Source organism: Sylvia atricapilla, chromosome 20 (genome assembly GCF_009819655.1).
Source record: "Sylvia atricapilla isolate bSylAtr1 chromosome 20, bSylAtr1.pri, whole genome shotgun sequence".
NCBI classification, from domain to species: Eukaryota; Metazoa; Chordata; class Aves; order Passeriformes; family Sylviidae; genus Sylvia; species Sylvia atricapilla.
The window spans coordinates 7,827,713-7,840,210 of record NC_089159.1 but is presented as its reverse complement, the minus strand read 5'-3'; the positions used below and the strand labels follow the sequence as shown (position 1 = coordinate 7,840,210).

The 12,498-nt window shown below is 53.0% G+C and overlaps 1 protein-coding gene across 1 annotated transcript in view; it reads left to right on the top strand.

The window, feature by feature from the left end:
- Nucleotides 1-2,775: 2,775 nt before the first annotated feature.
- The window catches only part of LHFPL7 (LHFPL tetraspan subfamily member 7), a 58,645-nt gene continuing 48,922 nt past the window's right edge, over nt 2,776-12,498 (top strand). Inside the window, exon 1 of the mRNA XM_066333467.1 lies at nt 2,776-3,086. Coding sequence (XP_066189564.1) covers nt 2,799-3,086 — 288 coding nt within the window. The 5' untranslated portion in view covers nt 2,776-2,798. The remainder of the gene's footprint in view (nt 3,087-12,498) is intronic.

The window sequence follows — 12,498 nt, the reverse complement described above, 5'->3', positions numbered from 1 at the left end:
TAATAGACGAAAACATTCTGAAGATGAGCAAATTGGAAAGAATGGGATGACTTAGGGAACACTAAATTAAACATGTTCTGCCAAAAATTTTTCACCCAGTCCTCTTGGGCTTCAGGGTGTCCATGGGGGTTGAACAGTGATTTACACAAGAGTTCAACATGAATTACCTCCCCTGGACTGAAATTTTCTCTCATTTTTGGGAATTCAGAAGCTCCAATCCAGAGCTGCTCACTCAGCCTTGCATCTGGATCTGAACTGGAAGTGTGAGTGACAGCAGGTGCTGCAGTCTTTAACAGAACATGACAGTTTAATTATCTGAGCAATCAGTTAAATATGACTTCAGGACATGGGTTGGCCAATCTCAGGGAAACTGAGGGACTCCTCCCTAGATTAAAATATTAAAAAAAAAAAAAAAAAAAAAAAAAAAAAAAAAAGTTGTCTTACTTCTTGATTTTTTCCTCTTCACGGCTAGAAAAATAAGTAAACTTTAATATTTGAAAAGATCTGAATGCAATGATCATGTTTGGGCAGATATAATAAAGCAGAACAAGACCATGATCTTGGGATTCTCTCCCATATATAGAATTCTCACTACTTCAAGAATACAAATACCAAAAGTTGTATGAGTAAGGACTTTAACAGCTGAGATCTTACTCTGGAATAAATAATAATGGCCTAAATATATCAGGAGTCAAAGATGTTTTTGCACAGAAACTCACAGCACCTTCAATTAGAGACTTGTGTTTTTCTCCATTTTTTTTTCTTTTCTTTTCTTTTTAATGGGAAAACAAGTGTCTGCATGCACACACAAAATCCCTGGCAAATTTGGCTGTGGCTGACCTCAGTCCGTGAACCCTCATGGGAACAGGAGGGTTGGTACCTGTGCTGAGCATTTCAAAGGAGGGAATTCTCCCACGTCCCAGCCTGGCAAAAATTTAACTGCTTTTATTCAAACATTGCAGTCCCTCCCTGTCTCCTTCCACTGAGCACATTCCCAGGAAGGGAGGTTTATTCCTCTGTGCCTGGGTACAAACAAGGGATGAAGAGTGGGTGAGTTAAAACTCGAGGTTTGAAGTGTAAAAATGGGGTTAAAAGGTAAAAAACCCCAGGTTCAGTCCCCGCAGGAAGAGCTGTGTTGGTGATGTGCAGATGTGCAGGACACAGAGCTCTGGGAAGCAGCACTGAGCAGGAGAAAGCAGAAAATCCCCCGTTCCAGGTCCTGAGCTCTCCCCAGCCCTGCCGTGGGCTGCTCCTGCAGGAACGGAGCCTTTTCTGCGCGGCTTGGGAGCCACTCCGGAATTATTCTGAATCAGTGAAAGCAGACGGGCTCGTTGGCACCTCCAGCCTGCCCAGATGGCATCGCCAGCGCTGTGTGGGGCTCACCTCAGATGACCTTTCTCCACTCCACACTGCTTTCCCCAAGTTCTTGGCCATTCTGTGGCATCATAAATACTTGGGAAATAATGATCTAGTTTAACACCATCTTCTGTTTCTCCGTTCTTCTTTTTTTCCCCCACCTTTCGCTTTTCTAGGTGCCTCAAGGAGTACAAGAGGCGATGCAGCACATGACAGCAGTCGGTTTTTTCTTCAAACCAGGGATATGGGCAAAAAAACACCGCTGAGTGTGATTTTTTTTTTCCCTTCAGAACTTGCCTGAAGTCACAGGACGAGCAGCATCCGCGGCATTTCCAGATGCAGGACGCAGAGACAGCCCCATGAAGCCACAAAGCTGCATCCAGACAGAACCGCAGCGCGTTACCGGCGGCTTTGCCCGTGAACTCAGCCGTAGGAGCGGATGATTCGGCGTCGCTGCCACAGCGCACACCAGGAGAGGGTGCCAAGCCCCCGGTTCTGCTGCCGGGATCCGCACGGGCTTCCCAGGACTCGGAGCTCCCTCCAAGCGCTGTGCCTAAAACATCAACCAATCCACCCTCTTTTCTTTTTTCTTTATTTTTTTTTTTTTGACCAAAAGCTGCCCAAATGTCTTTAACTGTTCCAGCGCTATCGGCAGTAAGAGCCCGAAACCCGCCCGAGGACATTAGTGCAGGATCAAGACATTTTTTGCTACATTTTAAAACTGATCTGATTCTTTATGCGGCTGATGGGACCGCTCGGGGGAACAGCTGAGCTCTTGGAGATCGAGAAAACCCGTAAGAACTGCGAGGCACAAACATAAGACAACAATCCGTGCTGCACAGGCACCGTGAGGTTTAGCAGGAATAAAACCTGATCCATGAAGTTTTTAGAATGACTGTTATAAAAATCCATCTGCACTGGGAGGCGCAGCTTTTACACCTCAAGTAAGCGCAGGCTCCCGGGCGGCCGCTCTGCCTCCAACACCTTGGATAAACCTGCGGGATTAGAGGATAACACTGCCCGAGGGAGCCGACCCCGACTCCGAGACCTCCGTGCCACGGAGGGTTTAAATCCCCCGCGCGGTGCCACCCGCGGAATTCCCGCACCCGCGTTCCCCGCTCGTGTCCCCGTCCGGGGGAGCTGCAGGAGCGGAGCCGCAGCATCGCCGTCTGCGGGCACGGAGGGAGGCTTCAAAATAGCGCCGAGCATTTACCGCAGGAGCAGCCCGAGAAAAGGCGTGAACCCCCCCGAACACCGTGCGCGCAGGTGACCCCGCTCCGCCCGCCCCGGATTCCCCCCGCCCGCCGCGGGTGTCGCAACCGCGCCCGTCCTCAGCCGCGCCCCGCGGGGCGGGCGGCGCAGGGAGCGCGCAGGGAGCGCGCAGGGGCGCGGGCAGCGCTGCCGGCCCCGCGCCCGGCCCCGCCGGCCGCCCCGCGCCGCCGATGCTGTCGGTGCCGGTGCCGGTGGCGGGCGCGGGGGCGGCGCGGGGCGCGGGCTCCCTGCCCCGCCGGCGCACCATGTGCAGCGGTGTCGGCTGCTTCTGGGCGCTGCTCTCCGCCGGCCTCCTGGCCGCCTGCGCCGCCGCCTTCCTCTCGCCGGCCTGGCTGCTGCCGCCCGGCCGCGCCGCAGCCGGCTTCGGCTTGCTCTGGCGCTGCGCCGGGCCGCCCCGCGGCTGCCACGGCTCCGCCGGCCCCGGCGGCTTCGGAGACATCCCCTCCGGTTCCTGGCAGGTGAGCGCCTCCCCGCCGCGGCACCCCCCACCGCCTCTCCCGGGTTCCCCGGCATCCCTCGTCAGGTCCCCGACATCCCGCCTGCCCTTCCCCGGACTCCCCGGCATCTCCCATCACCTCCCCGACCTCATCCGTGTCTGCTTCTGGCTCTCCGGCATCCCTCATCACCTCCCCGACATCACCTCCGTCTGGTTCGAGCTCCCCAGCATCCCCCATCACTTCCCCTGCATCCTCCCCTTGCTTGCTTTGGGCTCCCCGGAGCCACCCCATCACCTCCTGGCATCCCTCCAGACCTGCTCCAGGCTCTCCGGTATCTCTCTGTCCTCCTCATGTCCCTAAGGTCCCCCTGCCATCACCCCAGCGTCCCTTGTCCTGTCTTCCAGACCTGCTCCAGCATCCCAGAGCATCCCCGGCATCCCCCGTGCTGCCCTCGAGCATCCTCTGCAGCTCCCCGTGCTCTCTCCAGCATCCCTTTCATCCTCTGCATCCCACCCGTCCGAGCGTCTCCTCAGCACCCCTTGGGTATCCCGGGGTCCCTGTGGGGTCACATTCCTCTTTGGGATGTTTTTGGGGTGCTGCAGGGACGCCGCGGTGGTCAGTGCAGGTCCCGGCCGTGGCCCCGGCAGTGCTGACCCGGCCACGCTGCCCTGGCGGGTCCCCAAATGCCCCCGCGCTGCCCGGGCCGGTTCCCGCTGCCTGTGCGGGACTCGGGGGGAAGCTGGAGAGGTTTCTGAGCGGGGCGCTGAGCATCACTCGCCGGCTGAGTTTGCTGTGCAGGGGGAGCAGGGACGTGGCTGAAACTGCTGCTCCTGGGACACGTGGATCCAGAAATCGAACGTGGATATGGGGATCCCTCTGCCCGGCCACCCGGGGTGATCCCCTGGCCAGGTTTTGGGTAGAAAGGAGGCCCAGACCTCCCCGCTCGCCCCATGGGGCCCGGGGGTGCTGTGGTGTCCCGGGGTGACAAAGAGCCGCCCGTCACGCTGGGTGTGTGCAGGGACCGCACAAAGCCCGGCCCCGGCATCCCACCGCCCGCTTGCCCCGGTCCTTTCTCCCTCCTCTCCCTTCATTCTTAGCTTCTTACCCCGAGGCTGTGAGTGTGAAAACCCTGCCTCTGCTCGGAACACACGAGCTTGGACTCGCTCCAGGTCACAGCGAGGGGATCCGCAAACCGGGGCTGCAGCCCCGGGAGGTTGTGGCTGTGCCGGGCACAAAGGGTGTCAGCAGCTGGATTTCTCAGCCTGCCATGGAGCTGCGCTGTTATCTCTCCTAGGACACCAGGTCTGCGTGTGATTCCTTAAATCCCATCACGGTCCTTAAAATTGGCGTTAGAGACAAATATTGTGAATCGCAAAGAAAAGAACCAGCTGTATAAACTCCTTCCTATTTATATAAAAAGGTGCAAAAATGCTCTTGTTTCCAAGGGCTGGCCTTTGTTCAGATGTTTTTGCAAATGTGATGCAGATAAACACTTCCAAGTAATAACAAACTTTAAAGATAAGAATGAAGCTCAGCAGTGACTCATTTGAACAAGCTTCAGCCTCTGGAAACATTGAGACCCAGAATATAATGTAGCACAAAGTCTCTAAGTTCCTGAGCTTCGGCTGAGGAAAAGATGAATAATCACATCACTAAGAGGAATTTGCAGAGCATTTTGGTGACATGTTGTGTCACCTTTATTAATGCCACCCAAATAATTAATGAACAGCAACCAGTGCAGACTCTTTCAGAGGAGAATGCTCCCTTACCAGCTTTCTGCCATGATGAGGGGGAGAATACCTGTTGTGATGGTTATTTGATGGGCTGGAATATAATAAAACAGTCCTGACAGCTTTGCTGAGGCAGGCGACAGCTTTGGCTTTCTTGCATGAGCAGCCTCCGAGCCCGCACGCCTCGGTGCTCAGCACGGGGGGAGCCGAGTGTTGGGAACCCTGGCCACGAGTTCGAGCAGGAGATTTCTCTCCCTTTTGGAGAGATGGGGAGATCGTGGCTCCTTTTTCTTTGCTGTCAGAGCCCTGACGTTCATTTCCAATCTTTCCAGCGATCTGATGGGCAGCTCTGTCTTTAAATGAAAGCCGAAGGTGGAGAGGAATCTGGGAGCTCCTGAAAAGAGCCTCCAGCGTTTGCTGAAGTGCAGTTTGCTGGCAGGAGGGTGGGAGCTGGGGCTGCCGGGGGCAAAGGGACCCGAAGCTGATGCGGGGCTCGGGAACTCTTCTAGAGTGGAGCTGGTGCCACATCTGGGGATGCTGAGAGCACATCTGGGGGTGCTGAGAGCACACCTGGGGAGGATGCTGAGCACACCCGGGGAAGGTTCCCACCCGCAGCCGGGATGTCCATCCCTGGGGAACATCGTTCTTTTTGTTTCCTGCAGAGAGCAGGCTCGGTGCTGTTCCAGTGTTTCCCTGCTCCAATGTGCCCATTTGTTGAAGGGGTGGGGGAGCTCAGTCCTGCAAATGATCGTTAATGCCAGTTGTGTGTGCACTTGGGGGATTATGTTAATCATGCTACAAATGATGCTTTGAATCATGTCTGGAGGTTAATTAACATGCCTTTCTTCTCTTAAGAGGGCCTTCATGTCTGCTTAGAGTTGCTGGCTTTTTTCTGCTTCCTTTCATAATTACTTTGCAGCTCTCTACTATCATGGGTACCTTTAATTTAACCCTGCCAGTGCTGCTGGGGCTTTGCACTGAGCTCAGCATCATGATGGTTATTATACATTATGGGGTGGAATACAACAAAATATCCCTGATGGCTCCAGATGGACAGGCAGGACCTTGCAGGAGCTGATGGAAACTGGAGAGGATTTGTCTGGAGCCAGAGAGGAGAATGGATGGTGATGGTGGTATTGCCCAGCCCAATTGTGAGTGAGGATCTGTTGTGGGATGACTTGGAGCTGTGAGGGCTGGAGAGGGACATCCCAAGGGTGCAGGTGCCCTGGAGAGAGGGGATTGCTCTTGGGAGGCCACATGGAAAAAATAGGGGAACTTTTGAGCTCTGAGTGGTTTCATTGCATCTCACGACTTTTCTTTTTCCTGATGCCAGATCACTGTGTACGTGCAAAATAAGGCTTCATCCTCAGCTAATTTATTTTCTCTTTCAGTGGGAGCATTTGGCTCATGGGTTCCTGTCTCAGTGCTGCACTTCGGAAGCTACTGCTGCCACATTTCAAATTTCTATTTTTATTTTTCCAGATAGTCTCCAATTATTTTCAGGCTTTGCCAAGCATGTAATCTAAAATAACAAAGAAGCTGATCAGCCCATGATATTCAGGTTAAAACCACATGGACCATTTGCCTATGGAGGCAGTGATGCCATGCTGGAGCAGAGCCCAAAATAACCTGCTCAGGACAGGGAGAAGGCTTTGCCCAACCCCAGCAGTTCCTTGAGTGGGTCTCTCCTGGGTTTTAAAGCAGGACTTGAAAAGATTCAGCAAAGCTTAGTGAAAGTGTACAATAAACCTGCTTACCCTTTTATTAAATCTTCATTGCAGACTTCTCACTGCATCAGTTCAGCCCTGATGTCCCTGATGTCATCTGGGGGTTGCCCACTGGGGCCAGGTTTGCAGAGAAGTTACACAGCAGCCCCAATCCCAGTCAAAAAGCACGTGGGCTGCTCGTGGAGATGGGAAGAAATCTGTCACTCTGTGGCAAATCTGTCACTCCTCTTGTAGCATAGGCTTTGGAATTAGGGAGAGATGCAACGTGACCCAAGCAGGGACTCGTGTGTGTGTGCTGGCTCTCAGGCAGAGTCTGCTCTGCCTCCAGAGCTGTGTATCAGGCCAGCACATTAACTTGGGATTATCAGGAAATCAACTTTTAGCTCCTCATCCTAAGAACTTCCCAAGAGACCAGACTCTGCCTGCCAGTCCATTTGATTTTTAATTGCACTTACACACCCTTGGCAGAGTTGTAAGCACTAAGTGTGAGGAATTCTTGACATAGCAGACTTTATCTGCTTTCAGCAGCCACCCAGAGTTTTCTGACCTACATTAACAGGACTGAAAACACCTGGTGTTGGGGAAACGTGTAATTCCTGCGCTGTGGCCCCACATTTTGGTGCCCAAGTCACAAACCACCACCAGGACTCACTGACCTGCTCTCAGCTAAGCTGGGCTGAAAGGGGTGCTGAGACAGGACCAGCTTAAGGGTGGGCCGTGGGAGGTCAAGTTGATTGAAAATGCAGCCAGGCTGCTCTCAGGATTAGTTCTGTCCACTGCCCTCGGAGGGAGAGGGAAGCTGCTTTGCATGAACACAGAGGTGGTGTCAGCCCCGGGGCTGCGGGGCCGGGCTCAGGTCACACCCAGGGGTCACCTGCCCACACAGCCCCTCCCCAAAGAGCAAATCCTGAGCCCTGTCCCTGGGGAAGGGCATCCTCTGGGCACATCAGAGACATTCTGGAATGAGCGTTGTGTTTCCCCTTTGCAGGGCCCAGAGCGGAGTCTGGCACCGGCTGGCAGGGACGTTTTGAGAGTGGGACATTCCCTCCATCCTCTTGAGGCTGCAAATCCCACTGCGCCCGGGCTCCTCCTCGGGCTTTGTGAGGAAAAGCCAGATGGACGAGTGTGTGACCCGCGGGGCATTCCCCGGCCGCGGCGATGGGCCCGGCTGGGCGGCCAGCGCCAGGAAAGGGCTTATCCCAGCCAAGGATAATGACAGAGTGAGGGGAAGGAGGGCTGCTCGGGTGCCCGGCACAGTGCACTGCTTGCTGCCTAATTAAAATTTCATTAAGTTGGTTCGAATCCCTTGATGGAGGTCACAGGCACACCATTGATGTGCTAATGTCTTACTTTCCCCCTTTTTTTCTGTCTTTCACTACTATCCATCATCCTCTTAGATAAAGCAGTGCCATTAGGAACTGCTTTCCAGCATCCCCAGATGCAATGGCACCGAAAGAGAGACAGCCATAATTCATCAGACATATTATCTGTCTCTTATTTTCTCTCTAATTAAAAAAATGCCTTCCCCCCCCGACTTGAATCAGTTTGGGCATTAACCCCTCTGGTGTTCTGTTGAATATGCTGGTGAGCTGGGAATTGGAAAAGTTGCCTGGAAGGCCAGGAATGGCTGAGCTTTGTTTTGGTGGAGGTGGTGCTGAATTTTGTGCAAAAGCATCTAAATCTGGGCTGAGGGGAGAGATGCCCCCTGTGCATGTTGTGGTGTGGGCAGGTCTCCATCCACCAAATCCTCCATTTGAAGGGGAAGAAATGAGGGCTGGAGCCTCCTCTGCATCCCTGTGGCTCAAAACATCCCAAAAGCTCAGGGGACTGAGCCATCAGTCACCTCCCCGGTGCCATCACCCCTGGAGCTCTGCGTTCCTGCCTGCTTTAGGATCCGATAACAGCGGCCACTTCCCAGCGCTCCTGGGCAGGGGTGGCGTTTTCTGGGAGAGGGATGGAGAGGGAAGATCAAACAGGCAAGAGAAAGCTCTCAGATGGCGCCCGAAGGAAAGGAATTGCCGGGGAGGAGAAGCCGAGGATGTGTGGGATTCTCTTCCTGGCCGTCGCTTTAATGCCGCCCAGATGGCGAATGTTTGTTGCTGTGCCTCGTGTGGGGGAAATACGAAGGAGCTGCGAGGCTCCATCCGCCCACCCCGGCAGGCAGCGCCTCCCAGGTGGAGATTCCTGCCTTTTACCGAGATCCTCGCCCGAGGAGGAGGCACAGGAGCCTCCTGCCCTCACCTGCATCGTCCTCCCGAGTGCTGCCAACTCCCTGCAAATCCCGAAGCTGAGGCCCCACTCAGCACCTCCATCCAGCACAGAACTGGTTTTTTAACAAGGTTAAAACTCTCCATGTCCATTTGGTTTCTGTCTCTGAAGGTGCAGCACTACTCAGTTTAACCCCAAAACATGTTCCCATAAGGAATATTTGATCACACAGAGCTCTGATAAGAAAGGGTTGCATTTAAAAATTAAAATGGTTGGAATAATTTTGCCACCTCTTCCTTTACTACTCTTTACAGTTTTTCTCCAGTTCATTTGGGGTTTCTTAGATATTTCCTCTCAACAGATACGCCCAAAAAGCCATGGTAGCTACACTATCATCTTCACTTCCTTTTTCTCACTGAGCCTGTGGCTTTATTTCCCAGTTATTCAGGGTATTTATTTTTTGTCCCCATTTCCAGAGATGCTGAAGCATCTGAGCAGGTTTGGAACAGCCCAGCAGTCTGTAACCTTCCCTCAGCCTGCTGCTCTGGGTACCACCGGCCCCATCCAGGATGGCAGCTGTTGAGGATGGTCAAGTGCCAATTAATAAATTGCATTAATAAACTAATGGGCATCATGACCCAGTTCATAGTGATGGCAGGAGCTTTGCCAGGCTGGTTTATCTCTGCTGAACCAAACACCAGGTACTGTTTCTCAGAACTAAAACCTGGACTGGAGAGTTAATTTTCCCTTCCTCCTTCCCTGCTTTAATTCTGGGTTTCAAAGATTAGTTTACTTTTATTTTTTTTTATTAGGGATATTAAGGAATTCTTCCCAGGATGGCCATTATGTGACATTTTAATTTTGATTTTTCTGGTGAATGAAACAACATCTTCAGCAGATTTATTGCTTAGTGAATGGCCCAGCCATGGCATGTGTCAGACCTGTAAAACACTAAAATAACGGGCAGGGGATTGTTGTTAATGGGAATTTATTACGCTACATAAAGGCATATTTACAGTCCCACCAGGGGACGATTAATTTGTTTGGGGATAAACAATTAATCTCCCCGGGAGTGGGAGCAGAAAATCTGACACGGTTTTATGTCTTTTCCCAGCGTGGCAGAGGCAGGATTGCTCACAGCCTCCCTGGGGGCATGTCCCTGGCACTGCCAGGGGTCAGCAATGCCCAGGGATGGGCAGCCCTGCTCCTCCCTGGCAGGGTTTGCACTGGGAGCTGTGCCCTTTACTGGGATAAATGGGGTTTTTCCTGCCCTTCCTGAGCTGGGCTCTCACAGGCAGCCTCTTGCATCCCTGTTATTCCTCCCCACCCTGTCTATTTTTGGGTTTCAGCCTTTGCATCTGTTTCCTGCATCCTCTCCTTTCTGCTCAAGATGCAACAGGCACAAACAGGGAGGAGAGAGGGAGGTGCTGCACAGTGGCAAGGAGAGAAATTCAGCTGTTATTCCTTGGTACCTTTGCTCCATGGACTTCTTCCAACTTAAGCTCTCATACTTCTCTTTGAAAGCAGCTTTTTGATCTTTGCAGGAGCAATTCCAGTACAGGGCAGGAGCACTTGGGATAATTCCCAGCTGAGGCCCTGGAAAGGTTATGACAAAAGCAAAATTTCTGGTTTCCAAGAGCATATGCAGTGTTTTGGCAGGTAATGCCAGCACACACCCAGGAGAATGTGGGAGCCAGGCAAAGAGCAGTGGTGTTCCCTTTTCTACTATTACCTATTTTTGGGGCAGTTGTGCCCCTGCCACCCCTTCTGCCCCCAGGAGCTGCCTGGCAGCTGTTCAGTGGCTCAGCATTCCTGGCCCACATGGCAGATCCCAAACCTCACCATTTACCTTCACCTATTGCTCACAGGAATTTTCTCACATTTATTCCCAACGGGACCTTTGTTCCCTTTGCCAAGGCCTGGCTGGATTTGGTGGGGTTTTGGCCACCCCTGGGCACATCAGGATGCTGCCAGCCCTGAGACTTCTCAGTCTTGTTGCTAAACCCAGCTCCCAAACCAGATCAGCTCTTCTGGCAGTTTACCACTCACCTGCACCCATCACGTTTGTGCCTTTTTCCTGTCACTTTGTCCTGAAAAAGACCTTCACACTTCTCCATGGGGATTAACAGTCTGAGCAGCTCATCAGTTGTTTCCAGCAGGAACTGCGAGTTTTTAGGGGATTTGAGCTTCCACAATTAAGGAGAACCTAGATCATTAAAAATAATATGCTTCACACAAAAGAGGAACCAGCCTGCTTCACAAGACCCCTTTCTGCTGAAAAATTCATTGCTCTAAATAATTCATGGTCCTTGCAAAGGAGGATGGTTTTGCTGGGCGGAAGGTGAAATGCAGACACCAGGCAGAGGAATCCTTTTTTTTGTTATGAATCCAGATTTCCTGGCCATGCTGCTGCCCTGGGAGCAGGGCTGTGGCTGCTTTCCCCATGGGGCCCCAGGCTGGGAGAGTGTCTGTGCAATGGGGTCATGCATCCCACACCATCCCAAACCCCATCGGTCCCTCCTGGTGTAGGGACAGGGCAGGGAGCCCTGCTGGCATGTCCCAACCTTGTATCTTAGGCCCTGAAGCAGCGCTTGTCTTCTGTTCAGGTCTCAGTGGCTCAGGAGGCTCTGGAGAAGAGAGCAGCTATCCCTGCTGGAGCAGCCTCTCCATTTCTCTGGGTAGCTGTTTGCACTGCTGTTCCTTTTACATTGCCTGTCAGGAATTCATTTATGGCTGGGACAGCATTTGCATCGCTCAGTGCATAAATAGGCTCTAAATAAGATGCTGATTTCTAATCACTGCACAGCCCCAGGAGAAGCACTCACACCAGGGTGTCAGGTGGTGCCCACGCTGCCCTGGCCTGTCCCTCTCCAGCACCAGTGCGTCCCTTCTTGGAGCAGTGGCAGCTGCTGGGCAGGACCCTGCAGGCACTGGCTGTGTCACCCAGCACCAGCAAGTCCAGCTGCTAAACACCAGCTCAGCAGTAATAACAGGGGTAGATGTAGGGCAGTGCCAGACCTGTGGGACAGCACCACTCATGGGAGGGGGTTTTTAGCTGTTTGGACTCCCCATTGGCATCACAGGGTAAATCCAATTCCTCTTCCCCTGCTCAGCCTGTCTGTGGCTCCTGCAGAATCATTTACATACGGCAGATTATTTGTAACCTCTTTGGTGAGGGGATGTTAATGGACACCTGTATTGAGGGTTGTTTCTGTAATAACCGTGGCTGCCCAAAAGCTCAGGTAGAGAGGGAAAAATAAGAAAGGAAAACTGTGCATTGCTAACCAGAATGTCTCACCAGGACAAGAGGGCTGGACAAGGGTGGAAGTGGGACCTGACCTCCTCAGAGCAGCTCCCACACAGGTTATAAAAGTGAAGCTTTTCAGGAAGATGGGAGTGAGACCTGCCTTGGAGCTGTGCTGCTTCAGGGAGCTGAGGCGGGTGTTATTGCAGGGTGACTCACCAGAGCCAGCAGCATTCCCTGGAATCTGCTGGGAAATGACAGGAGCTGCCGTGGCTGCCGCAGTGCTGAGGTGTCCTCACGCTGTGTGAGCACTGTCAGGAGCTGGGTGCTGGAGGGGAAAGGTCCCCTCACTGCCCCCAGCCACGCTGTGCCCCTGCCTGGGCTGGTACACCCCTGCTGGTGCAGTGTCCCTGGCTGCCAGGGCCATCCCCTGCCACGGGGACAGAAACAGCGACAGTGCAGTGACTGAACACCTGTCCCCAAGGGCTGTTTTGCCAGGAATTAGTGCTTTTCCCAGTTTTTAG